At 53.5% G+C, this 26,916-nt stretch overlaps 1 protein-coding gene and 1 gene segment (V, D, J or C); one reads left to right on the top strand and one right to left on the bottom strand.

Moving 5' to 3' along the window:
• Positions 1-4,755, top strand: part of DAD1 (defender against cell death 1) — a 10,545-nt gene extending 5,790 nt beyond the window's left edge. The window contains exons 3-4 of the mRNA XM_065565292.1: positions 3,566-3,712; positions 4,620-4,755. Coding sequence (XP_065421364.1) covers positions 3,566-3,696 — 131 coding nt within the window. The 3' untranslated portion in view covers positions 3,697-3,712; positions 4,620-4,755. The remainder of the gene's footprint in view (positions 1-3,565; positions 3,713-4,619) is intronic.
• A 13,077-nt stretch (positions 4,756-17,832) lies between these two features.
• Positions 17,833-26,916, bottom strand: part of LOC101932230 (T cell receptor alpha chain MC.7.G5-like) — a 57,465-nt gene continuing 48,381 nt past the window's right edge. Inside the window, 4 exon segments of the C gene segment in view lie at positions 17,833-19,532; positions 20,247-20,354; positions 20,894-20,938; positions 22,664-22,942. Coding sequence covers positions 20,248-20,354; positions 20,894-20,938; positions 22,664-22,942 — 431 coding nt within the window.

Raw genomic sequence — 26,916 nt, 5'->3', positions numbered from 1 at the left:
AACTCCTTCCTGAGCGGCTTCATCTCGGCCGTGGGCAGCTTCATCCTGGGCGGTGAGTGACGGGCCGGATCCCTCCCCTAGCAACCGTCCCCCCCGGGCACCGCCCTCCCCTAGCAACCGTCCCCCCCCGGGCACCGCCCTCCCCTAGCAACCGTCCCCCCCGGGCACCGCCCTCCCCTAGCAACCGTCCCCCCGGGCACCGCCCTCCCCTAGCAACCACCCCCCACCCCCCCCGGCACCTTCCCCTTCAACTCCTTCCTGAGCGGCTTCATCTCGGCCGTGGGCAGCTTCATCCTGGGCGGTGAGTGACGGGCCGGATCCCCCCCGGGCAACGCCCTCCCCTAGCAACCATCCCCCCCGGGCAACGCCCTCCCCTAGCAACCATCCCCCCCGGGCAACGCCCTCCCCTAGCAACCATCCCCCCCGGGCAACGCCCTCCCCTAGCAACCATCCCCCCCGGGCAACGCCCTCCCCTAGCAACCATCCCCCCGGGCAACGCCATCCCATAGTAACCCCCCCCCCCACCCCCCCGGCACCTTCCCCTTCAACTCCTTCCTGAGCGGCTTCATCTCGGCCGTGGGCAGCTTCATCCTGGGCGGTGAGTGACGGGCCCGCGCCATCCCGTAGTACCCATCCCCCGGCAACACCATCCCGTAGTACCCACCAATCCCTTCCCCCGGGCAACACCATCCCCTAGTAACCACACACACACACACACACCCCCTGGGCAACGCCATCCCCAAGTAACCACCCCCTGGGCAACGCCATCCCCAAGTAACCATCCCCCGGATAGTAACCATCCCCCGGAGCCACGCCATCCCCTTGTACCCACCACTCCCTTCCCCACGGGCAACGCCATCCCCTAGTAACTCCCCCCCCCCCCCCCCCCCGGGCTATGCCATCCCATAGTAACCATCCCCCAGCAATGCCATCCCATAGTAACCATCCCCTGGGGCCACGCCATCCCCTAGTACCCACCACTCCCTTCCCCATGAGCAACGCCATCTCCTAGTAACCACCACCCCCCCGGCAACGCCATCCCCTAGTAACCACCCCCCATAGTAACCTTCTCCCATAGTCACCCTGCACCTCCCCACTTCCCAGGGCAATGCCTCCTGTAGTAACTCCCCTCGTCCAGTGACCCCATCCTGTAGTAACCCCCCCGCCCCGGCAACACCATCCCATAGTAACCTCCCTGCTTCCCCCCCGGCAACCTCATGTGGTAGTAACCCCTCCCTGCCATGGCAATCCCATCCTATAGTAATCTCTTGTAGTAAACACCTGCGCCCTTCCCCTAGCAATGCTCTCTGGTAGTGTAATCCCGCCCCCCCAGCAATGCATAGTAAACCAAGCCCCTCCCCCATTCTATAGTAACCTCTCCCTGCCATGTCAACTCCCTCCCATAGCAAACCTTCCCCCGCTCCCCACAGCAACGCCCTCCTATAGTAAACCGCCACCCCCCACATGTCAATGGCATCTTCTGGTGGTGGCTGTATCTATGGGAGCCCTAGCCCAGGGTAACCCCACCATATTTTCCCTGGCAGCACCATCCCATAATAACCCCCTCTGATATTCCGGGGGTTCGCCCAGGCCAGTAGGGGGTTGTCACCGCCTGCCCTGTGACCCTGGGTGCTTCTGTGCCGCTTTGGCTCAGGGCCTCGACACCAGCAGCCTGTGCACAGCGCAATGGCCTCTCCCTGCCTTCCTCCAGCCTGGAGACTGCTCCCAGGGCGGCACTAGCAGCCCTTCCGGTCCCCCAAACTGTCTCCCCCGCAGCGTCCGCTCCCTCTCACGGGACCCTCCAAACAGACAGAGACCACACCAGCCTGGGAGTTTAGCTGAAGACCTGCACTTCAGTTCATCAGAGGTCACTAAGATGGTTTTGTAGTCAAACAAAAACAAGTGTATTAACCAAGGACATGGGTGATTGCAAGTGAAAGAGGCAGGGAAGGTTACAAATAAAACAAACAAAACTCACTTTGTGATGACTGAAACTTAATTCTAGCAGGGTACAAACTTTGTCTGAAAGACAAGGTAGGTGAAGTAATATTTTTCAGTGGAGAAACTTCTGTTAGCAACAGAGACAAGCTTTGGCACTTGCACGGAGCTTTTTCTCAGACCTGAAGAAGAGTTCTCCATAAGCTCAGAAGTTTGTCTCTCTTGCTAATAAAAGTTGGTCCAATAAAAGATATTCTGTTACCCACCTAGTCTCTTTAATATCCCGGGACCAACATGGCTACAGCAACGCTGCATACAATCTTTGCATGCTTTTACCTAGGGAAGCTGTGCACGTTTACCTGTCTGGCCGGCTTGATTCCTGGCAGAAGACAATGAAAGCACGTTCACATCTATGGGAAACAAAGCTAACCCGCAGTAGCCCTGTGAGCACGGGTGGGGGCAGTTCAGACTCCAGCCCTGGAACCCTTCGTGGCTCTCAAAACACAGTGAACTTTGGGATAACGTAAGGGGGGGGCAGAGACATTTGCATCATCCTTCACCTGAGGAGACACAGTAACCAAGCGCCTCAGGCTCTGTTTGGAGCTTGGCTGAAGAGTGGCCGGCCGTGCTGTGGTGAGAAACCTACTTGGAGCAAAAGACTCCAGTTTAAGTTAGACTTTGGTCCTAGAAGGAGACTTTTACCTTGGTTTGTTTGTGACGATTGTTGTCCCTATTCCTTCTACTTGGTACCACTTAAATCTGTTCCTTCGTTAAGGAACTTGTTTTGCTTTTACTGTAGATGGGCTCAGAACTGTGTATTGAAGTGGAGGGTGTGTTAATCACCACTCAGCTAACAGCCTGCTTGGCCCTGCCTCTTTAGAGGAGCCGCGTACTTATTAAAGTCGGGGGGGCTGAGCGCTGCAGAAAAACATTCTTGGGGAGAGCTTGGGGCTGGAGGTCCCCCTGCAAACAGTAGCTGGGTGGTGGAAGCCACCATTAGAGCGTCAGGCTGGTGGTAGGTGCCAGGGCTGTGAGGCACAGTGCTTAAGGCACCCACAGTTGCAAGGTAGGTGTTGGCCAAACCCCCCGCTGGCCTGGTTGAACCCCAAAGCGTCACACCCCTTATGGCAACCGTGTCTCATTGTAATGATTCCCCCTGCACTGTCTGGGCACCTTCCTGAGCAGGTTCATCTCCTTGCGCAGCTTCGTTCTGCGTGGTGGGTACCAATGGCAACCTGTCCCCCAGCAGGCACATTAGTCAGCTTCCCTGAGTAACCCCCATGGCATCCCTACTCCATAGTAACCAGCACCCCCCCCACACACTGCCCGGGCATCTTACTCCAGCTCCTGCCTACGCCGGTCCCTCAGTTCTGCGGGCAGCTTCATCCTGGGCGGTGAGTAACCTCATAGCACCGACAGGCAACCCCTTCTCCGAGTGAGCAGCGCTCCTGCCCAGCCTGGGGGCCTTCCTCAGAGCTCTGGACAGCTTCCTCCTGGGGGCTGAGCCTGCCCCCCACTGCCTGGACAGGGGCCCTTCCTGGGGGGGGTCAGCAGCTCCAGCCTGATGCCTCCTCTGCCCCCAGACACGGCCCCCTGGTGCAATCTGCTCTCTCCTCCCATCCCCTAGTTTGCCTGAGGATCCAGATCAATCCACAGAACAAAGGCGACTTCCAGGGCATCTCGCCAGAACGGGCCTTCGCCGACTTCCTCTTCGCCAGCACCATCCTGCACCTCGTTGTCATCAACTTCGTGGGCTGAGCCGGGGGACCATTAGGTACAGCTCAGGGGAGGGGGCCAGTCTGTTTGCTATGGCGGCTTAAACTCTGTGGGCTGGAAGAGAGCTGGCACTAGAACCCACAGTTCTTGATACCCGGCCCCTCTGCTGCGCCCCACTCCCCTCCCTGAGCTGGGATAGACCCCAGGAGTCCTGACTCCCAGCCCCCCTGGGCCCCACCCCTCCCCAAGCCAGGATAGGACCCAGGAGTCCTGACTCCAAGACCCCCACTGCTCATCTTGCTGCCTGAGGCAGACGTGCCCTTTGAACTCTGTCAGTAGCAACCAGGATTTCCTCTTTGCTGCTGTGAGGCAGAGGGACCAGGGAGCCGGGGTTCTGGCCCAGGCTGAGAGAGGAGGGGGCGCTAGTGGGTTAATCCTGGTGTAGTGCCCCTGGAGGAGGCCGAGTGTCGGGGCTCAGCTGGAGGCCAAGGAGTGGATGGAGTTTGGGGGATTACAGGCCTGGAGATCTGTATGATCTACATCAGAGGTTCTCAAACTGTGGGCTGGGAGCCCGTTTTACCAGACTGGGCAGGGAGGGTGCCCCTAGCCTCTTTGCCGGGAATGGGTGATGGGGGTGGGTCACTCGGTGATTCCCTCTGGGGCACCTGGCACAGGACACGGGGCTAGCTGGACCTTTGGTCTCACCCAGGATGGCCGTTCTTATTGAGCTGCAGAGGACACAGGGCTGGACTTTGGGGCGCTGGAGGAGGTTGGACCAGGGCTCTGAGGGGGAAGAAATGTGAGGAGATGAGGATCATGGAACCTGACTACGAGCTCAGGGTCACGCTGTTTCTCGGGGTTGGGTCATGGGAAAGCTGGGGGAGGGGTGTCTGTAATTTGGGGGATCCCCCATCTTTCCCTGCAGTGACCCCAGATATCCTTGTGCCCCCTCTGTCTCCCTGCAGGTCCTGACGACCTCTCGATGCTCGAGCTGCTGTCATGCCCAGGAGACAGGTGTGCCAGCCCCCTATGGACACGGGTCCTGCAAACTGATGAGGCCTTTTCGTTACCCCCTCCCCCAATAAACCTCTTTGTTCTGGGGTTCTGTGTCTGGTGCTTCTGTGATGGATGGGGGCTCTCCTCTCCCTAGCTCAGACACCCCCCAAGGCCAGGGAGACCCACCCCCCTCTCCCCAGAGTCACTTCTCTGCATGACCCAGTTTCTGGGGGGAGCAGGAAGTGGGTTGCCATGGAGACCCAGAGCCCATGCCCACCCCCCACTTCCCATCTCTTATCACATGGAAACCATCGCTCTGTGCCCCAGGGCCCCCAGCCTCCAAACCAGCTGTGTGGGGGGGGGGGGGGGGGGGGGGGGGGGGGCTGTGGAAAGTTTGTGTGGAGACAGTGCTGGGGGAGGGGGTCATTTCTATTTTTGGCTCTTCCAGGCAAATGCTTCCCCACCTGTGTGTGTGCTTTCTCCCGCGCGGCTGGGTCTCGGAGCAGCGGCAGGGGGAGAGGATCTGTGCCCCTATTCCCCACACGCCCTGCCTTGCGGAGTGAACCCCCTGTGACCCCAGGGTTAACGCTGTCCCCCAGGGGGGAGCTCACCCTGCACCACAGTGCCTCCTCGTGCCACCCTGGGGCCAGCTGTGACTTGGGGACGCATGCCCCCTACTGCATGTAGCACAGTACCCCACAACTCTGCTCTGGGGCATGGGGGAGTGCCCCCCCACCCCACTGAGTCTTTGAGCCTCTCTCCTCAAGCTACCATGGGGGAGGGCACTTTCTGCCCCGTGCCCATTAGCTGGGAGCTCCCAAATGACCATCCGAGCAACTGTTAGTCACTCCCAGGCTGGGCTGGGCTTGGCTTCACCCACCCACCGACCCTCTCCTGTAGCGAGTAGCCATAGGCTGGCTGGGGAGAACAAGCTGCTTCCTCTGGGGAGAATCTCTGCTTGTGGGGGGGGGGGGGGGTATGGGACAGCTGGGCTGGGCTATAGTGGGGCACTAGACCAGGGGTGGGCACACTTTTTGCCCCGAGGGCCACATCTGGGCATAGAAATTGTATGGCAGGCCATGAATGCTCACCAAATTGGGGTTGGGGTGTGGGAGGGGGTGAGGGCTCTGGGGTGGGGCCAGAAATGAGTTCAGGCTGCAGGAGGAGATCCGGGCTGGGGATGAGGGGTTTGGGGTGGGGTTGGGGGTGTAGGAGGGTGCTCCGGGCTGGGACCGAGGGGTTCGGAAGGCGGGAGGGGGATCAAGGCTGGGGCAGGGGGTATTGGCACAGGAGGTGGTCAGGGTGCAGGCTCCGGGCGGCGCTTACCTCAAGCAGCTCCTGGACGCAGCGGCCATGTCCCTGCTCCAGCTCCTATGCAGAGCTGCGGCCGGTGGCTCTGCGCGCTGCCCCATCCTCAGGTGCCGCCCCTGCAGCTCCCATTAGCCTCAGTTCCTGGCCAATGGGAGCTGTGGGGGGCAACGCTTGGGGCAGGGGCGGCATGCGGAGCCCCCTGGCTGCCCCTATGCATAGGAGCCAGAGTGAGGCCATGCCGCTGTTTCTGTGAGCCGTGTGGAGCGACCCCCGACCCTGCTCCCCGGCTGGAGCGGGGCAAGCCCCAGACCCCACTCCCTAGCAGGAGCTTGAGGGCCAGATTAAAAGGGCTGTAGTTTGCCCAATCCCCTACTAAACCCTCCCAATTCCTGAGATCCCAAAGCGCGTCTCCCCTCAGTCTGATCTCTCCATTAACACATTTTGGAGCTGTCTCAGGCAACTCCTTCCTAACTTGGTCCCAGCCCATCGCCCGACCGGCCAGGTGGCTTGTCCCCACTCCTAGGGGAGGCTGCTGCAGGCCCCTGCTCCCTGGAGAGGGCTGGGACCTTTTTCTCATTTCCAGGTTACATTTATTCGGGGCCGGTTTCTCCCTATGTGTTCCCATGCCCACATTGTTTTTAACCAGCCACAGTCGGCTCCCTCTCAGCCTTCGTTCTGGGCTAGGCGAGCCCAGCCTTTCCAGTGCCCCGGCCTGTGCTTTCTTCCCACGGATCTATTCCCTGCTCCCAGCGCGGCGCTCACCTCCCAGCCGCATGTTTCCCAGGAGCAGCGCTTCGGCGGCGTTGCAGAGCTTGGCTGGGTTGGAAGGGTCCCCTGTGGCCTGCGTGCTGGGGCTCCGCTGGGCCAGCAAGGACCATGACTTTGGGACAAACCCTGGTTCAACGGTCTGCGCTGGCCTCTCCACGGGTCAAGAACATCAGGATAACAAGGTGTTGCAGCGAGTGCCTACTCGCTGAGCGGACACAGCGGCCCGTCTGCCTGGTATCCCACCTCTCTGCTGGGCTGGGTTAGAGCAGGGGCTCTGCTACCCCAGCCCCCTCGTGGATCTAGCCTCGGGGCTTTCCTCGCCCCAAATACGTACTGGTTCCATCGGATACCTGTCTAGCCCGGTATCCCCCTGCACACACAACCCTTGCTGCATGAGATCTGACCAATGGGTCCTTCTCGCCTGGTACTCCCTGTGACGGGTTGGATCCCAGAACCCCCCTGAGAGCTGCCACCCGATGGGGCAAGACTCCTACCCCCTGCTTTCCCTGCCAGCTCTGGACTCCAGCACCCTGTCTTGCTGAGCCAGACACTCCATCTGCTCCAACGCAGACCCCGGGGCTGAATCACTTGCCCCAAAGCTGCAGGCTTCGCTGAAAACAGCTCACAGAAGTGTTCCTGTCTTTAACACTCAGATGCCCAACTCCCAGTGGGGTCTAAACCCAAATCAATCCGTTTTACCCTGTATAAAGCTTATGCAGGGTAAACTCAGCAATTGTTCGCCCTCTAGAACACTGATAGAGAGAGATGCACCGCTGTTTGCCTCCCCAGGTATTAATACATACTCTGAGTTAATTAATAAGGAAAAAAGTGATTTTATTAAATACAGAAAATAGGATTTAAGTGGTTCCAAATAGTAACAGACAGAACAAAGTAAGTCACCAAGCAAAAGAAAAGAAAATGCACAAATCTATGTCTAATCAAGCTGAATACAGATGAGATCCGCACCCGTTCCAGAGTGCTCCCTTTTACCGGCTAAACTCCTTTTAGCCTGGGTCCAGCAATCACTCACACCCCTTGCACGCTGTCCTTTGTTCCAGTTTCTTCCAAGTATCTGGGGGGTGGAGAGGCTCTCTCATTAGCCAGCTGAAGACAAAATGGAGGTGGTCTCCCAGGGGTTTAAATAGACTTTCTCTTGTGGGTGGAGACCCCCTCCTCCCTCCTATGCAAAGTCCAGCTCCAAGATGGAGTTTAGGAGTCACCTGGGCAAGTCACATGTCCATGCGTGACTCTCAGTTTTTACAAGTAGCATCCATTGTTTACATGCTACCTTGAACGTCCTCAAGTAGACTTCTTATGTGGATTGGAGCCTTCCAAGATCCCTTGTCCTTTAAGTGTTTCTTGATTAGGTCCTTAATTTCAACATTCCTTTCTCCAGGAACTGACCAAATGCTCTACTAAGGTTATTTAGAAATCAAGGCAGTACCCAGCCACCATTTATAACATTCATAACGTCGAATACGAAAATGATACTGCATACAAATAGGATTAATACATTCAGTAGATCATAACTTTACGCAGAGATGTGACATGGCAGACGTAGCACAAAACACAGTCTGAGCACATTTCCATCAAGCCTTAGGGGAGGTACTGTCCCACTCCCCACGCCCCAGGATGCCATTCCTCGGCCGGGCTCTTCTCAGTGAGGTGCCTGTTCCTGGTCCCGTCCCAAGAGGCGGAGCGAAGGGGCGAGGAGCCAGCTGCGGAGGTGCTGCTCCCTGTTCCTGGCATCAGCATCCAAGCCTGGCGGTGCTGGCAGGAGGCCCCAGGCCAACAGGGAGCGGTGGGGGTAGAGGTGCCAGCCTTGGGGGCTCCTGCCTGTGATGGCAACTCCTTCCCTGGGCCCTAAACTCCCTCCTCTGGCACTGGGGGCGTACGTCTCAGCACTGGGCGCTCGCACTGAGGGACCGGGAGCACCCTGAGGTGTCTGGTAGAGATCAGAGCCCAGCCTGGGCTGTGGGTCCACCCTTCCCAAGATCTCCAGGAAGCCAAGGGCGAGAAACTTGGCTGTTGGCACAAATGCTGAGCTTTTCTGTTCCAGTTCTGGCTTCTCCCAAGTGCCAGGGGTCCCTGTGGCTATCTGCTTTCCCAGGTCACAGGCCAGCCCTGCCAGTCACCTGTCTGTATCCTTGAACACTTCCTGCCTCCTGGTTCTCCCTCCTTGCGTGTGACACAGAGCACCGGGGGAGCCGGCTTGGAATTGCTACTCCGCCCCTGCTGCCTGTGGCACCGCTCCCCCACAGCGCCCGGTCAGGGAAGCTGACACCCTCCGTTTCCTCTTCCACGCCAGGTCCCACCACCTCGCTGGCCTGGGCTGGCCAGTTTGCTGCAGGGCCCCATATGACACGTTACAATAGAGGCAATAATCTAACAAATCTTCCCAAAACACAAATTTTACATTTTATCCTTAAACCCAAGAGCATCGAGGGGACTAACCGGCCCTTGGGCGCGCTCTGGAAGTTGCCTCCCCACCACTGCAATCTGAAATAGGAAGAGCTGTTCTGGGTCAGACCAATGGTCCATCCCGCCCAGTGTCTTGGCTTCTGACAGCAGCCAGAGGCAATGAACAGAACAGGGCAATTTTGGGTGACCCATCCCGTCGTCCGGTCCCGGCTTCTGGCAGTTGGAGGTTTAGGGACACCCAGACCATGGGCTAATAGCCATTGATGGACCCAGTACTGAACAACTGTTGACTTTCTCATCTGTACCATAGAATTATAAAATAAATCAGCTGGAGTATCACTATTGTACGGACGTTTCGGTGTGCAGGATATCGAGCAGCACGAACAAGTCATCGGGTGACATTTTAGTTTGGACTGACTCTGCTAGTGCTTTTCCTGTCGCCTGTTGTACACCTAGGCTGTACCCCTGGAAGACCTCTGCGTACCCCCAGAGCTCTGTGTACCCCCAGTTGAGAACCACTGCTCTAGTGTATCCCCCGTAGTCGTCTCTTTTCTAAACTGACCAGTCCCGGTCTTTTTAATCTCTCCTCATCCGGAAGCTGTCCCATCCCCTAATCATTCTCGTTGCCCTTCTCGGCACCTTTTCCAATTCGAATGTATCTTTCTGAGAGGAGGTGACCAGAACTGGGGCAGTGCCATGGGGGGGTACGGTGGCATTAGGGTATTTTCAGTTGTACTCACTGGGGTTATTCCTGATGATGTGCTCTCTGTATCCTATGACTTTTACAGCCGAACTTTATAGTTGTGGCTAATCGAAGCACTGTACCCAGATGTACAGACACTCTTTTCTCAACCTATGTACTACATCATTTTTTTAACATTAGCTTTCATAAAACTTTAAAATCTGTCCCTTTCCTAATCTGCTTCACACCCTCTCTCTCTCTCACACACACACACACTCTCTCTCTCTCTCACACACACACACACACACAACACACACACTTACTTCCTGCTGTGTCAGATCAGACCAATGGGCTCCTCAACACACTCCTCCCTCCTTCCTGCCCTGCGGGATCAGAGCAAGGGGCTGGTACCTGTCCCTACTGCTGAGCTCTCCATCCATCCATTCCCGGGTCTCCTCCCCATCCCCTTCCCCAAGCCCTGCCACACCAGGCCAGCCAATGCACCTGGCCAATCTGGTGTGTCAATTCCTCTGCCTCCCTTGTGCCAGTCTGAGCTGGCTGACTCAGGAGGGCAGGGAATGGGGCCCAGGGCCTCCCCCCCCCCCCCCCCAGGGGATCTGTTCCTATTGATAAGACATGGGTGCCCTCTGGTGGATTTTCACATCTTCACCGGTACCTTGGATTTAAAAGGCTACATTTTCTCCCCCGGTGGTGAAAGATTTTCCACTAATGGTCCCAAATGAACTGAGAATATTTTTCTTTAAACCCCTTTATGACTCACAATCCTTCTTTTCTTTTCTTTTCTTTTCTTTTCTTTTCTTTTCTTTTCTTTTCTTTTCTTTCTTGTAGTTTCTGCGGATGTTGCTGCCCTCTGGTGGCTGGCATTATGAATTGCACACAGGCTGATATTTTTTCCTCCTATATTTTATTAATGTAGAGGTGGGTAGGGGTTATCCCCGGGGGGACCCTGCCCTTTATAAACGGGTGCAGAGTTGGGTAGGGTTTATCCCCCGGGGGACCGTGCCCTGTATAAAGGGGTGCTGAGGTGGGTAGAGGGTTATCCCTGGGGGGACCCTGCCCTTTAAAAGGGGTGCTGAGGTGGGCAGAGGGTATTCCCAGTGGGGACCCTGCCCTGTATATGGGGGTGTTGTGGTGGGTAGGGGGGTATCCCCGGGGGGATCCTGTCCTGTATAAAGGGGTGCTGAGGTGGGCAGGGTTATCTCCGGGGGGACCCTGCCCTGTATAAAGGGGTGCTGAGGTGGGTAGGGGGTTATCCCTGGGGGGACCCTGCCCTTTAAAAGGGATGCTGAGGTGGGTAGAGGGTATTCCCAGTGGGGACCCTGCCCTGTATATAGGGGTGTTGTGGTGGGTAGAGTTTATCCCCGGGGGGACCCTGCCCTATATAAAGGGGTGCAAAGGTGGGGAGGGGGTATCCCCTGGGGGGACTGTGCCCTGTATAAAGGGGTGCTGAGGTGGGTAGGGGTTATCCCGGGGGGACCCTGCCCTTTAAAAGGGATGCTGAGGTGGGTAGAGGGTATTCCCAGTGGGGACCCTGCCCTGTATATAGGGGTGTTGTGGTGGGTAGAGTTTATCCCCGGGGGGACCCTGCCCTATATAAAGGGGTGCAAAGGTGGGGAGGGGGTATCCCCTGGGGGGACTGTGCCCTGTATAAAGGGGTGCTAAGGTGGGTAGGGGTTATCCCGGGGGGACCCTGCCCTTTAAAAGGGATGCTGAGGTGGGTAGAGGGTATTCCCAGTGGGGACCCTGCCCTGTATATAGGGGTGTTGTGGTGGGTAGGGGAGTATCCCCTGGGGGATCCTGTCCTGTATAAAGGGATGCTGAGGTGGGCAGGGTTATCTCCGGGGGGACCCTGCCCTGTATAAAGGGGTGCAGAGGTGGGGAGTGGGGTATCCCCCGGGGGGACTGTGCCTTGTATAAAGGGGTGCTGAGGTGGGTAGGGTTTATCCCCGGGAGGACCCTGCCCTGTATAAAGGGGTGCAGAGGTGGGTAGGGGGTATCCCTGGGGGGATCCTGCCCTTTAAAAGGGGTGCTGAGGTGGGTAGAGGGTATTCCCAGTGGGGACCCTGCTCTGTATATAGGGGTGTTGTGGTGGGTAGGGTTTTCCCCGGGGGGACCCTGCCCTATATAAAGGGGTGCAAAGGTGGGGAGGGGGTATCCCCTGGGGGGACTGTGCCCTGTATAAAGGGGTGCTGAGGTGGGTAGGGGTTATCCCTGGGTGGACCCTGCCCCGTATAAAGGGCTGCATAAGGGGGTATCTTCAGGGGACCCTGCCCTTTATAAAGGGGTGCAGAGGTGGGTAGAGGGTATCCCTGGGGGGATCCTGCCCTGTATAAAGGGGTGCAAAGGTGGGGAGGGGGTATCCCCTGGGGGGACTGTGCCCTGTATAAAGGGGTGTTGAGGTGGGTTGGCGGTATCCCCAGGGGGACCGTGCCCTGTATAAAGGGGTGCTGAGGTGGGGCGGGGGTATCCCCAGGGGGACCCTGCCCTGTATAAAGGGGTGCAAAGGTGGGGAGGGGGTATCCCCTGGGGGGACTGTGCACTGTATAAAGGGGTGCTGAGGTGGGTAAGGGTTATCCCAGGGGGACCCTGCCCTGTATAAAGGGGTGCTGAGGTGGGTAGGGGGTTATCCCTGGGTAGACCCTGCCCTTTAAAAGGGATGCTGAGGTGGGTAGAGGGTATTCCCGGTGGGGACCCTGCTCTGTATATAGGGGTGTTGTGGTGGGTAGGGGGTATCCTCGGGGGGACCCTGCCCTGTATAAAGGGGTGCAGAGGTGGGTAAGGGGTATCCCCTGGGGGACCCTGCCCTGTATAAAGGGGTGCTGAGGGGAGGAGGGGGTATCCCCAGGGGGACTCTGCCCTGTAAAAAGGGGTGCTGAGGTGGGTAGGGGGTATCCCCTGGGGGACCCTGCCCTGTATAAAGGGCTGCATAGGGGGGTATCGTCGGGGGACCCTGCCCTGTATAAAGGGGTGCAGAGGTGGGTAGGCGGTATCCCCAGGGGGACCGTGCCCTGTATAAAGGGGTGGTGAGGTGGGTAGGGGTTATCCCCGGGGGACCCTGCCCTATATAAAGGGGTGCTGAGGTGGGTAGGGGGTTATCCCTGGGGGGACCCTGCCCTGTATAAAGGGCTGCATAGGGGGGTATCTTCAGGGGATCCTGCCCTGTATAAAGGGGTGCTGAAGTGGGTAGGGGTTATTCCCAGGGGTTCCCTGCCCTGTAGAATGGGGGGTACATGGGTGGGTAGTGAGTGAAAGGGACGTATCCCAAAGGGACCCCCCTCCTTGCATGAAGGGGGGAGGGGCAGGGTCTGTATGGAGCACTCCCCCCCCAGGGTAATTTCCGTTCCCCTTGTGTGACTCTAAACATAGGTTGTTTTTTCCACACACCCCCGGGTGCGGTCGGGGGCCGCGTGCTCTGCGGGCAAGTCTCCTTTGTGCCCCAGCTGGCGGTCTAACGGCTGCCGTGCCAAGTTTCCCCCCTCTCCCTGCCACGTGCCCCCCACTCACCCCGCCACGTGCCCCTCTCTGCCCCCTTCAGATTTTTAACTCCTATTTCCAGAGGAAGTGGTTTGCACGGGGGGGAGCTTCAAAGGTGACCCAGATCTCTGGGCGGCGTGTTGTCATGGAAATGTTGACGTGTCCTTAACCTCACTCCCACCTGGGTTCTGAGTCATTTTCCACTTCCTGTCCTACTTGTTATTTCCTGCCTCCCAGCTGCATGGGGGGAACTTGTTGTTGAAATAAACAACAAACCAAAGTGGGGAGGTGGTTGGGTAGGAAACCTCAAAGTCTAAAAGGGTCTGTGAAGCAAACACACTAACTTCTGGTGTCTGGTGCATTTTAAGACAACAGGGACCATGAGATCATCTCATCTGACCTCTGGTAAAAGCACAGGCCCTGATGGGCTCCCCTGGCGATTCCAGCGTCTAGCCCGATCGCTAGCAATTGAGCTCATCTTTTGGGAAGAGCCATCCAATGTCGGTTGTGCCTGGGATTTCCAAAGGGGTAGCTGGGCATGGCGTGCCTAATAGAGCCGCTCAGAACCGTCTCATCCGATCAGTTTATGACGCAAAATGCCATTTTCCACCAAAATCAGAAGGTCGGGAGAAACGTCGAGCGGGATGAGTCCGTGCGTTTCGACCATGTCAAATCCACCCACTGTGGAATGAGTCGTTTTGAGTTTTTGTTTTTATAGATATATATATATAAAATATAACATGTTTTAAAAGGTCAAAATCAGAACAAAATGTCTTGGTGGTATCAAAGGGAGATGTTTGGATTGACCCAGAATGAATGGGGGGAGGGGGGTTGAATTTCATTTTGTGAGAAATTTTTAAAAAATTGCTTGGTTTCGGGCTGGGGAAGAAGTTCAAACTCACAGAATTCCCTGTGCAATGGAAAATCCAGGTTCAGAGCCCAACTCCCCTAGGATTCTTTGAAATCCTAGCCTTAATGACCCCAGCTGAGAGAGAATCCACCCCATCTCCGGGGGCTTTGCTCCAGTGCTTAATTACCCTCTGTGTTAGCAATCTGCCCCTCAGTGTCTAGCTCCACCTTCCAACCATAGGATCCCATTTTGCATTTGTGTGCCAGGGCAGAGAGCCCCGTGCTATCGGAAATCTCTCTAGTCACCTCTTCACCTTCCCTGTGATACTCAATAGATTGAGCGGTGGGACTCTCTCGTTGGAAGTTATTGTTTCATGTGGGTTCAATTTCCAGCTGTGCTCAAACTCCCTGGGTGACCCCCCCTCCCCTCACCGGCTAGTCTAATAGCTCTGTGCCTCGGTTTCCCATCTATGACGAGGGGGTCATGATCCTTCCCTGCCTCGCAGGCCATGAGCATGAACGATAGGTAGGGCCGGTACCAAATTCACGGCCATGAAAAATGTGTCATGGAATTAATGACCATGAAATCTGGTCTTTTGTGTGCTTTTACCCCTATACCATACAGACCAGCGTTTCTCAAATTGGGGGTCCTGACCCAAAAGGGAGTTGCGGGGGGGGGGAGGGACACACTGTTGCCTTCAGAGCTGGGCAGCAGGAGAGCGGCGGCTGCTGGCCGAGGGCCCAGCTCTGAAGGCCGCGCCCTGTCGGCAGCAGCGCAGAAGGGTGATAATCCCACACCTGCCGCCCTTTCTTCTGCGCTGCTGCTGACAGCGGCGCTGCCTTCAGAGCTGGGATCCCGGCCAGCAGCCGCCGCTCTCCAGCCGCCCAGCTCTGAAGGCAGCGCCACCACCAGCCACAGCGCAGAAGTAAGGGTAGCAGTACCGCAACCCCCCCTACAATAACCTTGTGATCACCCCCCCACACAACTCCTTTGTGGTTCAGGACCCCTAAAATTACAACACCTTGAAATTTCAGATAAATAGCCATGCATCTGAAGAAGTGGGTTTCAGCCCACGAAAGCTTATGCCCAAATAAATGTGTTTGTCTTTAAGGTGCCAGTGGACTCCTCGTTGTTTTTGTGGTGTGATGGGGCAAGGCCAGATGGCTACAGTAAAGTAGTGAGGAACAGGTATGTTAGCCCCAGGCTAAACAAATCCCTGGTACCATGGTAACCAAATAGCAGTTGCTCCAGGTTAATCAAGACACCTGGGGCCAATTAAGATCCTTCTAGAAGGCAGTGGAGATAGCTAGGTTGATTTGGACACCTGAAGCCAATCAAGGACTGGCTGGAACTAGTTAAAAGCCTCCCAGTCAGTCAGTGCGGGGTGGGTGTCAGGAGCTATAGGAGGGAGCTGTGCTGTTGGAGGAACGAAGTAGTACGAATCCATATCAGGTGCAAGCAAGGAGGCCCTGAGGTAACGGTGAAGGAGATGTTGAGTGGGGGCTGTTGTGGGGAAGTGCCCCAGGGAATTGTACACGTCCTATTTCCAAAAAGTCAGCTACCATAGCTGCTAATTTTAGGGTCCCTGGGCTGGAGCCCGGAGTAGAGGGCGGGCCCGGGCTCCCCGCTCCCCTCCCCGATTAATCATTGAGAATGGGAGACAACAGAGACTGTGTGAGGGAGCGTTGCTTCTCCTCACCTCCCTTGCTGGCTTATGATGAAGATGGCTCCGTAGACTGTGACCCTTGTCTCTAGAGAGAGACGGGCTACGTGGAGGGTCACAGTGAGTCTCTGAGGCTAGCGAAATCCGCCAGGAAACGCAGGACCCATGGAGACTAGGACAGAGCTTTATCACAGTGGATACAGACTAACACGGCTACCCCCGATCCTAGATAAATAGCTGAAATCATTTATCTGACACGTATCCGACGAAGTGGGCATTCAGCCACGAAAGCTTATGCTCCAATACATCTGTTAGTCTGAAAGGTGCCACAGGACCCTCTGTAGCTGAAATCATGATATTTACTATTTTTAAAATCCTCTGACTGTGAAATTGACCAAACTGGACTGTGAATTCGGTAGGGCCCTAACGATCGGGCACAGGGCTGGAAGGCGCCTCCTGGGCTGTCGAGTGCCGTACGCTGCTGGCACAATCCATCCTGGTCATAAACGTACCAAACTCCTTCCTAAACCGTGTTGGGCGTCTGTCCTCCACTGGCACCTGCTGGGAGGCTGCCTCCTCTGAGGGTTAGAAACCTTGTAATTTGTTCCTGGCCAGCGAACTTCAGCTGCTGCAAGGGCTCCCTGCTCCGTGGTCCTCGCCCCCCAGGATATTTACAGCGAGCGCTCTGTCCACCCCCTCTCCTATGAGCTGCTCCCCATTCCCCCGATCATCCCAGTCGCCCTCTCTGCACCAGGCCCGGTTTGCATGAAGCTGGCTTGATGACTAAATTACAGGCAGTGTTACAGGTGGCCTTGGAGAATCCCTCACTAGCCGGGCGCGGCTCAGATCCGAGGGTGACGGGGGTCGGTGGTTCGCCTAGAGAGAAGGGCTGTGGTAGATTTCATGGGATTTAAGGCCAGACGGGAGCATTAGATCTTCTAGTCTGACCCCCTGTACGTCACAGTCCCCTACGTGGCAGGGAATTATTTAGGTGAGTGATGCTCAGGTAAATCTGGTGCCCCATGCTGCAGAAGAAGGTGAACCTCCCCCAGGTCCCTGCCAGTCTGACCCAGGGCAAATTCCTTCCTGACCCCAAATCTGGTGACCTTGATCACGTGAACAAGATGCACCGGCCCAGCATCTAGAAAGAGGATTCTCTGTACCACCGCAGCGCCCTGGCCATCCCTGCCTGGTGTCCCATCTCCAGCTGGGACCAATCCCTGATGCTTCAGAGGACAGTGTGTGTGTGTGTGTGGGGGGAAATCTGGAGTACATCTGGCCAACCGTGTATCAGCCAGCGACTGGCTACAGCCCTGAAGCATGAGAATGGATGAGAGTCAGTGACTTAGTGCAGAGCTGCAGGAGTTTGAGTATGCTGAGAGGAGGGCAGGGAATTCTGTTCTCCCCATGGCCCCCGGTGGAACGGAGATGAAGAGGATGGTTGGGCAGAGGCTAGCTAGGAGTCGTCCCATGAGTACGTGATATCCTCGGGACCATTCCTGACAGCAGCTGGAAACCAGCAGAGCTGCTCACGCTGGCACATGCTGCATCTCTTGCTGGACAGGCAGTGTGGCTAGTGACTAGGACAGGCCCCGGAAGACCTGGGTTCTAGTCCTCACCTGTCGTTTCAATGTGGGCCATTTGCTTTGGCTGATATTTTCAGCCAGTGCCCCTTAGAGGGGAAAGACCCCATATCCCATTCCTCACCCCTCTGAGCCAGCAAGTCCCTCAGCCGTGGGGGCGGATTGGAACTGGCTAGAAGGGAGAACTCCCATATCCCATTCCCTGACCCCCCATCCTGCGCCGGAGAGAGGGGAAAGGCCTTGTATCCCATTCCTAATAATGGCCAACACTCAATGCTTGGGACGAAGATCAACCATCTTCTCACCCAAGCCCACCCATTGTCCATTAGGTGGAATTCCTCCCTGTATTTCCTCAGCCGGTTGTCTGAATAAATCCCCCAGGGCTAGACACACAAAACAACAAGAGTTCTCACGCTCAGCCAAGTTCTTTAATAGCAGCCCAGGGCGGACCGGAAATGTGAGTACATGATCATCTCATCAATGCCATACAAAGAAGCTCGGCAGGAAATGAAAACAAATGATAAAATCTTTTCCAAAGCATAAACATGAGCAAATATCACATTTTAAAAATGTTTAAAATAGGGAGATACATTTTGAAAGTCAGGTTAACAGAGCTAAGGGACGGTATAAATGCAGATTGGAAAAATAAAATGTAGGATCAGTCCTGAACTGGTATAAATTCATAGCGTTTACAGCATGAAAGACTAGTCTGATTTCCTGGCTATTACATCTCTCCTGCAATGAGCCCAGAACCTGTCTGTGACTAACGCACATCTTCCAGAATTGCTGTAACTGCATGAAAATCAGTGAGGTTGTGCTGACTTCTACCACCCAGGCATCTGGCCTCCAATTCTGCAGAGCAGGGATGGGTAGAGACTGCGGCATGGAGTATTTGAATGAGTTTCTTCAAGTCACAGAGGCCAGACCAGACCATTCTGATCTAGCCCAACCTCCTGCATATAACACAATGAGAGAGTTTTGCCCACTGATCCCTGCTTTGAGCCCACAACGTCTAGGTGAACTCCAGCAGCCTTTTAGAAAGACATCCAGTCTCAAGTGAGGGAAATCCACACATGTCTAGTTAATGGTTAATTACCCTCACTGTTAATTTGCACTTTATTGCCAGGCTGAATTTGTTTAGCGTCAACTTCCACGCATCTGCCTTAAAGAACCCACTACTATCAGAAATGTGTTGGCTGGATTTTCCAAGGAACTAGCTGCCTAAATGCTATTGAATTTCAAGTGGAGATGGAGGCCTCATTCCGCTAGGCCGCTTTGAAAATCCCAGTGTGTGGCAGAGAGTGTAAAATTCAACCTAGGAGATTTTAATGCACAATTCCCATTGATTTCCAAGGGAAGCAGGAGCCCAAAGCCCTTAGGTGGCTTTGAAAATCTCAGCCTCATTCTCTGTGCTTCAATTTGCCCTTTTCAAAATAGGGTTAATGGTAAAGCTGGTTTGTTCTGCAGAAAATTTCAATGAAGACTAAAAAAATATTCACTTTTGTTGAAATTTGCACCGGAAAAAAATGTTTAAAAAAGTTTAAACTTTTAAAAAAACCTTTACAAAAGTTGTTTTTGGTGTTTGACAACTGAGAACTGAAAATTTTCAGACAAATCTGAAAAATCTTGTGGCCAAAAACTGTTAAAGAACAACAAACAAATGGAAAAATATTCAGTTTTTAGCCAAACATTTTGGGTTTCTGATGAAAATTTGAAGGTTTTTTTTCTAGGAAAATGGGGACTTTCTGCCAAAAAAATTGAAACCCCAATTTTCCATCAAAAAATGTTTTCACACACATTTGTTGACCAGCTCTAGTTAATAGCAATTCCTTGCCTCACACTGGGAGCTTGTGAGGAGAAATGTGTCAGTCTGTGGAGGGTGAAAGGAATGAGGGTCATGGAAAAACCAGGCTAGGTAGGTGAGATCCTTCTAAAACTCGCTAAATGAAAACACAGCCGATCATTATACATCAGGCCTAACTACAGAGGTGATATGGGGATCATTCATTGTATTCGATTTCCTGCTGCAGGGGAAGGTGAAGAGATGACAGCAGGTCTCTGAAGAATTCCCATCTCTCCAGATTCCATCTGTCCTCTTTCCTTCCACTCCTGTAAAGAGAGCAGGATGAGAGGGTCAGTTCATTGTTTACAGTACGGTCAGGTCTGGAGACCCCAGCCAGGATGAAGAATTTCAGTGTGCTGGGTAGAGAACTAGGAATGGGAAGATAAAACAGAGCGCGAGAGATGGATAGCTACTGGCAAGGAAAGCTGGATTGACAGATGTATGGATAGTGGGTATGATGGATAGATAGCTGTTTATGGGGTTGGATGGATAGAGGGGTGTGCTTGGGTATAGATAGATGTGTAGACAGTGGGAAGGAAAAATGGGTCGGCGGACAGATGGATAGTGAAAAGGATGGGTGGAGATGAATAAACAGATCCTGGGAAGGAAGGAGTGATAGAAAAGATGGATCCTTAGATAATACAAGTGCAAATGAAGGATAGAAGGTAATAGGTAGACAGATGACAGATATTGAGAAAAATGGATTGATCGATAATAGAGACTATGAAGCCAGGATAGACAGATGATAGGAAGAGCAATACTGTGGAGGGAAGGATGGACAGATGATAGGAAGAGCGATACTGTGCAGGGAAGGATGGATAGATTGGACAGAGAAAGATGTTCTGGAGGGGAAGATGGCTAGATAGCTACACAGATAGATGCTGCTGAGGAACGGATGGATGGAGAGAGAGATTAGAGGGTGAAGGAAGACTGGCTGGCTGGATTACACAGATCCCCGAAGCCTTCCCCATCCCACTCACTTTAGCTTTTCCACAGCCAGATGGTCAGTAGCAGGTTAACCGCCACTCCTTTCACAAAAACGATTCTCAGGCCCAGCAGCGTGAATGACAGGAGGTTCAGCTTCTCGTCTGTAAGATAACAGGAAAGCAAAGGTCACAAAAGATGAGACACACATGCTACGGCTTCTGATGTCTGCCTCACTCCTGGCTCTTACTCGGGGGTTAGATGCACTGGAAACTACAAGGAATGAGATGACATTGACCCTACCAGAGACTAGCTGATCCTGTTCACAGATGCTGAGATTTTCACAAGTTGGGTGCCCAACTCCCTTTGAAAGTCAGTCTCTAACTCCCTTCGGCCCACTTTGAAAGTCCCAGGTGAAGCTCTTTGTCTCAGCAATTCCATGCAGCAGAGAGTTCCACAGGTTAAAGAAGTGGTGTCCCTAGTCTCTGTTTGCCAGAAGCTGGGATTGGGTGACAGGTTATCATCAAGTGATCCACGCCCTGTCTGTTCACTCCCTCTGGGGCACCTGGCATTGGGCACTGTCGGAAGACCAGACACTGGGCTAGATGGACCTTTGGTCTGACCCAGTCTGGCTGTTCTTATGGTCTTATATAAGTGCTTCCTCTTATCAGTCCTAGCTTTATCCTGGACACTGCATCCATACCTGTCTCAAAATTGTCATCCATCTCTATCATCCCACAGGTGTCACCTGTAAATAAAAATACCCATCAGCTATTAATAGAAATAATCAAAACAAATTAAATTACACAAGTATCTGTGTCTTTGTATTTAGCATGTTTCCAATGGCTGTGCTAAGGGGCCAGCTGAGAACAGGGCTCCAGCGCGCTAGGTGCTGTGCACACACGGGCTAAGGTTCAGAGTGTCACAGATTGTATGGCTAGAAGGAATATTAGATCATCTAGTCGGACCCCCTGCATAAGACAGCCAGAGAATTTCCCCAGGCACCCCTGTATTGATCCCAATCGTGTGTCTGAGTAAAGCATCTTCCAGACGGACCTCAGGCTTGGGCTGACCCAGCCAGAGCTGGAGAATCCAGCCCTCCCCTGGGGATTTTGTCCTAGGGCTTAGTCACCCCTGCTGCTAGAAAGTTGTGCCTCAAATCTCATCTCAGCTTCTCTGTCTTTAGCTTCCAGCATGGGGTTCTTGTTGTGCCTTTCTCAGCTGGGTGAAAGAGCCCTCCAGGACCCTGCGTGTTCCCCCTCTGACAGTACTCGGGCACTCTAACCAAGCCACCTTGACCTTCTTTGTGGGCAGAGAAACAGACTGAGCTCGCTGCAAGGGATCTCCCAGCCTTTCCAATGATTTCTGTAGCTCTATTCCGCACCTTTTTGAAAGGCGGATGCAGTACTGGGCTCCCCCATGCTGTGTACACAGGTCAAGCCACCCCCCACCCGGCTGACTCACAACTCCTCTGTAACAGGGTGGCATGCTCCCTGGGTTGCCAAGGCTGGGGCCGAGCCCACCTGAGAGGTATCGGGAGTCAGGTGGAAGCACTAGGAGGGCCCAGCTCGGGGAAGGGCCAGAGGGAAATGCCTGTGGGAAGCCCCTCAGTCACTGGGGAAGAGCCTGGCTGCAGGAGAGGCCGGAACGTTTTGTTTCTGGTAGAGTTTGGAAGCTCAGTTTGGAGAGTTGTGACCCCGGCAGGGGTGGGCTAACGACTGACCCAGCCAGAGGGCTGAGCCACCTGTCAAAGAAACCCCCACAGTGCTGCAGTGACCGTCACCGGGGCGGCGGGCCGCTAGCCCCGCCAGGAGCTGCCCCGCTGCACGTGGCTGCGAAGGGACGCCTCTGGGTGAGCAGGGCACTTGGTACCATGTCCGAGAGGGTATTAGCCCTTCTCGGTGCAGGGCCGCACTGGGAGCTGATGTTTGGTTGCTCCTCCACTGTGACCCCATAATCCCTTTCAGCCTCGCTGCTCTCTGGGATACAGACCCTTGTTCTGTGGGGGTGGCCTGCGTTCCTAGATGTATAACTCTGCCTTCGGCTTCTCAAAGCACGTTTTATCTGAATGGGCCGGCTGGCCAAGTGAACCAGGGTGCCCTGGCCGCCCCCTTGTTTACCACTCTGCCAATCTTTGGGTCACCCACAAATTTTAAGAACAGTGATTTTATATTTGCTTCCAGGTCATCGATTTAATGGCATCTTGCCTAGCACCGGTGCCTGTGGACCCCTACTAGAAACAATTCCATTCACTGATGATTCCCCATTGACTTCCAGCGGGACTTGGGTGGCTGACTCCTTTAGACAACTCTAACAACATCAGCAATTACATCACAAGACCCATCATCCCCGCCACCAGCTCATCCATATCTCCCACATGTCAACAAGAACGGGTCATTTCATTGGTCACCACCAGCCAGGGCCCAGAGCCCAGCCTGCAGCCTAGAGATCACCTCCCCGCCCCCCCATTTACCTTCCTCGTCACTGTTTTCCATATCGAATGGTTTTGTTTTATGTTCAGCGAAGCAGTGAAGTGACTGCTCTTTTCTCCAAAGCACTGTCCCATAGCTCGCTTCCTTTTTTCCGCTGTCTGGGTTTTTCACCTGCACAATGGAGCCACTGACTTGTGTCAGAGCATTGTGTGAACTCCCAACTGAGATGTTCTCAGGGGCGAAGTCTGTGAAAAGGCAAGCTGAAAATTTTCCATCTTGGGACTTCAGTTGGTAGACAGAAGGGTCAGAGTCTGTGAGATCTGTGAACGAGAAAAATCACATGGCCGGGGGTCAGTAACCACAGTCCTTGCATGCCTCCTCATCTAAATCTGAAAACCAGGCCTCGCAGCGAGAGACTGAAGATAACCTCCTCTTGGATAGACTGGATTGGGCAAGGGGCAACTTCACCCCAGTCTACACAAGGAAGAGATTTCTGATAGTAGGCAGCCCTTTAATCTAGCAAAGGCTGAACAAAATCCTAGATATTAGAAAGCCAGGCACTGTTCTAATCTAGTCTGGCCTCATATATTACATGGACTGTAAGAGTTGACTGAATTAACTCCTGTTGGAACTAGCGCATGTCTTTCAAGAAAAAGAGCAACCTTGATTTCAAAATTTCTCCTCCTTACACCTATTCGAATACTAGTTGATAATTACCCTATAGACCTCATCACTTCAAGCTATGGACGTTTATGGTTTTTTTAATCTTTCCCCAAAGGTTAGACCCTCTAGCCAGCGGCTCAGTTGTCTGGCTTTTCTCTGCGTTCCCTTCATTATGGGTTTGGGATACTCAGAAAAGTCACTTTTTCACCCCCATTCTGTCCGGAATGTGTCCTGGTGTGGTGTGGTGTGGCAGTTCCACTCTCTGATCTCTGCTCATGGATGGCTAGGTTTCAGTTTTGGACTATTTGGGAGACAAGGATATGTCTTACGGAGGGAAAGATGGATGGATGGAGAGAGAGAGAGAAACTGCAGAGGACATGATGGATGGATAAATATAGGGGAAATGATGGATGGATGGATGGATGGCTAGATATTGGAGGAGTGAGGATCAATGGGTAGATCTCAAAGAGGAAAGAATGGATATGGTTGGGCGGGTAGCTAGCTAGCTATCACCAGAGAAAGGCCAGGTAGATTCTTCATTAGTGTTACAGTTAATCATTATTTGCCTGACTCTGTGCTCCATACCCAAACCCTTGACTAGCAGTAGTGGGGTGGGGGAGGTGCGTGGTGTTGGTGGTTGTTTCACTCCCTTTCTGACTGTGCAGTACTTTTGCAAATGGCTTATTGAGCAAATAACAATTGGAGGCTGGTTTTGCAGAGTGCAGCGCCTGTGACGTGTTTGTTTCTCAAGCTTACTCGGCGCGACCGGGGACTTTGTTCTAGCTCCGAAGGCCGATTTCCTGTAACCGCCCACAGAATTCACACCTCGCTCTGAGACTTTGCAGGTTGTTTTGGTAAATCGGTGCTATTAGAACCGCAGCCCTATCGCCCCCGTTTCCTGTTATTCTCTATGTCTAAGTGAACAGAGGGCTTGTTGGAGCTGCTGCGTACTGGTATCTCTGAGGTCCTTTATCTACAGAATGGGTGCAGGATGGACAGGGCTGGTCCAAACTGTACCAAACCTCCTGCCAATGGACCTCAACTTTCCACTGTCAGGGCTTTGCCTAGACGTCCCAGGGAAGTCCAGGAACCATTCAGTCCTGGAGCCGTCCCTTGGGAGGCCAGCCCCAGTGGTGACTCAGAGGTGAATACCTGTTCAGTTGCAGCCTCGGACCATATTTGTTCCACGCAGGCCAGCGTAGAAAACTCTCAGCCAGAGGTGTGAGGATCGGTATCTGATTGCCCATCCTCCCCAAGCCAGCTATTCCCTCAGCCTCGCGCTGGATTGGTACGAGTGTCCTAGAAGCGAAAGGCATCAGATCCTATCCCCTGACCCCACCGGTCCCTCTGGATGGGAATCAGTGCCCCAATTCCATTCCCCCAACTTTCCTGAGACAGCCGGTCCCCCTGACCTGGGACTGGATTCCAACTACCCCCTCCCAGCTAGGAAAAGCCCCATATCCCATCCCAGGTCGGGGCCAATTGAAACCAGCACCCCCTAGAGGCGAAAGGCCCTATATCCCATTCCCTGCCCCACTGAGCCATCCATTGTACATGGATTTTGCACAAAGATGTATACTACGAACATATCCCCTTACTTACTAGCATTTATTGTTAGTTCGGTCCCACTCCCAAAAGTGATTTTGTTATTTCCTCCATCATTCAGACTCAGGGAAATGGCATTGCAAGAACAATCCCACACCCTACCCCAAACCGTTAAAGGGCTGACATCCGCCTGGGGCACAGTTAAACTAGAGCTGGGCAAATCACAGAATTATTTTGGGGGGGGGGGAGGATTCATTGGTCATTTTGAAAAGTCAACCCAAAAATGGTTCGTTTGGGGTCAGACTGGAAAGGAAAAGTTTTGGTGAGTGGAAGAGTTAAAAAAAAATTGGGGTTAAACTAAATGTTTCACTTGGACAAAACTGAAATGTTTTGTTTCAATGTTGCCAAGTATCGGGGGGTGGCCGTGTTAGTCTGTATCCACAAAAACAATGAGGAGTCCAGTGGCACCTTAAAGACTAATAGATTTCTTTGGGCATAAGCTTTTGTGGGTAAAAAACCCACTTCTTCAGATGCATGGAGTGAAAATTACAGCTGTAGGCATAAATATAATATATTTATCTATAACACTAGTTCTCCATTCATAAGGTAACTCCCTTCTCTTCATGTGTCAGTATATAATGCCTGCATCTGTAATTTTCACTCCATGCATCTGAAGAAGTGGGTGTTTTACCCACGAACGCTTATGCCCAAATAAATCTGTTAGTCTTTAAAGTGCCACCGGACTCCTCGTAGTTTTTATTTTGACCACTTTTTAAAATGTTTTTTGAATTTATTTAAATAAAATTAAATTAAACATTGAAGCAAAGTTCTTTCAGACTGAATAGTCAATTCATTTCAAAGACGTTGAAATGAAACACTGGGTTTTTTTCCTTCAGTTTTGGGTGGTTTTTTCTTTTTCCAAAGAACCATTTGGCACAATTGACAAACTCACGAAATGCTAAGCACTGTTGCAGACTCTGCAATTTCTATCGAAAAAAGTTTCAGAACGAGAATTTCTCCCCGCTCTGAGTGCGTTAACCATTGATGCAGAAAGAAATGTAATGTCCCCTCATTTCTTGTATCCCCTCCGCCCCCCGATTTTCTGTGCCTTAGAATCTGAAGTCATCAGAATGCTGCATTTGTGACCTCATAGTGTGGCATGATGGAAGTGATTCTAATGGCACAACATCAGCGTTGTAACCTAACTTTTATGTTCCTATCTGGCGCCCTGCACCGTAGTAGCCGCGCTGCTCAGACAAGTTCTCCTCCCACACCACTCAGCGGTATTCCCACTCCGGGGGAAACTGAGGCTCAGCTATTGTGTGGCTGGATTTTCAAAGGAGCACAAAGGGAGTTAGGCATAACTAACCCCATTGGCATTCACTAGGATTTGGTGCCTAAATCTCTTTTAAATTCCCGGAGAAAGTGACTTGCCCACAGTGAGCCTGTGGCAGAGTTAAGAACTGGCCACAAGTCTTTGGGGTGCTATTTCCCCATCAGACCCAGTGTCCATATAGCTCAGGGCCGGCTGCTTCCCAGGAAGATACAAGGGTCTCTGCAGTGGGCTGTCATGGCTGGATCATTATACGTATTGATACTGGGTGTTAAGTCCCTTTATGCTTTTCAAAATACCTTTAAAAATCTGGCCCTTATGAGACAATTTTCCCACAGCAGAAGTTTCTTCCTAAGGAATTTGTTAAACTCACGGGGGACAGGGGAGGGGAGATTCCTTGGAGGTAACTTTACATACATGCACAGGCTGAGAGTTTCAACTTCCATAGAGTTGGGACCCGGGTGCCTAACTCACTTAGGCTACATGCACACAAAGGACTCCTAGTGCGGACGCAGCGGACGCAGCGGACATTAGCAAAGGTGTGCTTTGCCCCAGTGTAGCCAACCCCCCCTCTGAGAGGGACAAGCTCGGTCAGTAAAAGTGCAGCTTTGCTAGTCTAACCGCATCTAAACTAGGGACTTCGGCCAGCCCAGGGATCATAGCTGGTCACGTCCCGAACCAACAGCGCTGGGCCAGCCCAAGGCTGCAGTGTGTACCTGGCCTCTGGCTCCCCAGCCATACATTAAAGGCAGG

Source organism: Chrysemys picta, chromosome 13 (genome assembly GCF_011386835.1).
Source record: "Chrysemys picta bellii isolate R12L10 chromosome 13, ASM1138683v2, whole genome shotgun sequence".
NCBI lineage: Eukaryota > Metazoa > Chordata > Testudines > Emydidae > Chrysemys > Chrysemys picta.
The sequence above is the reverse complement of the archived record's forward strand: the minus strand, read 5'-3'. Positions and strand labels throughout refer to the sequence as shown.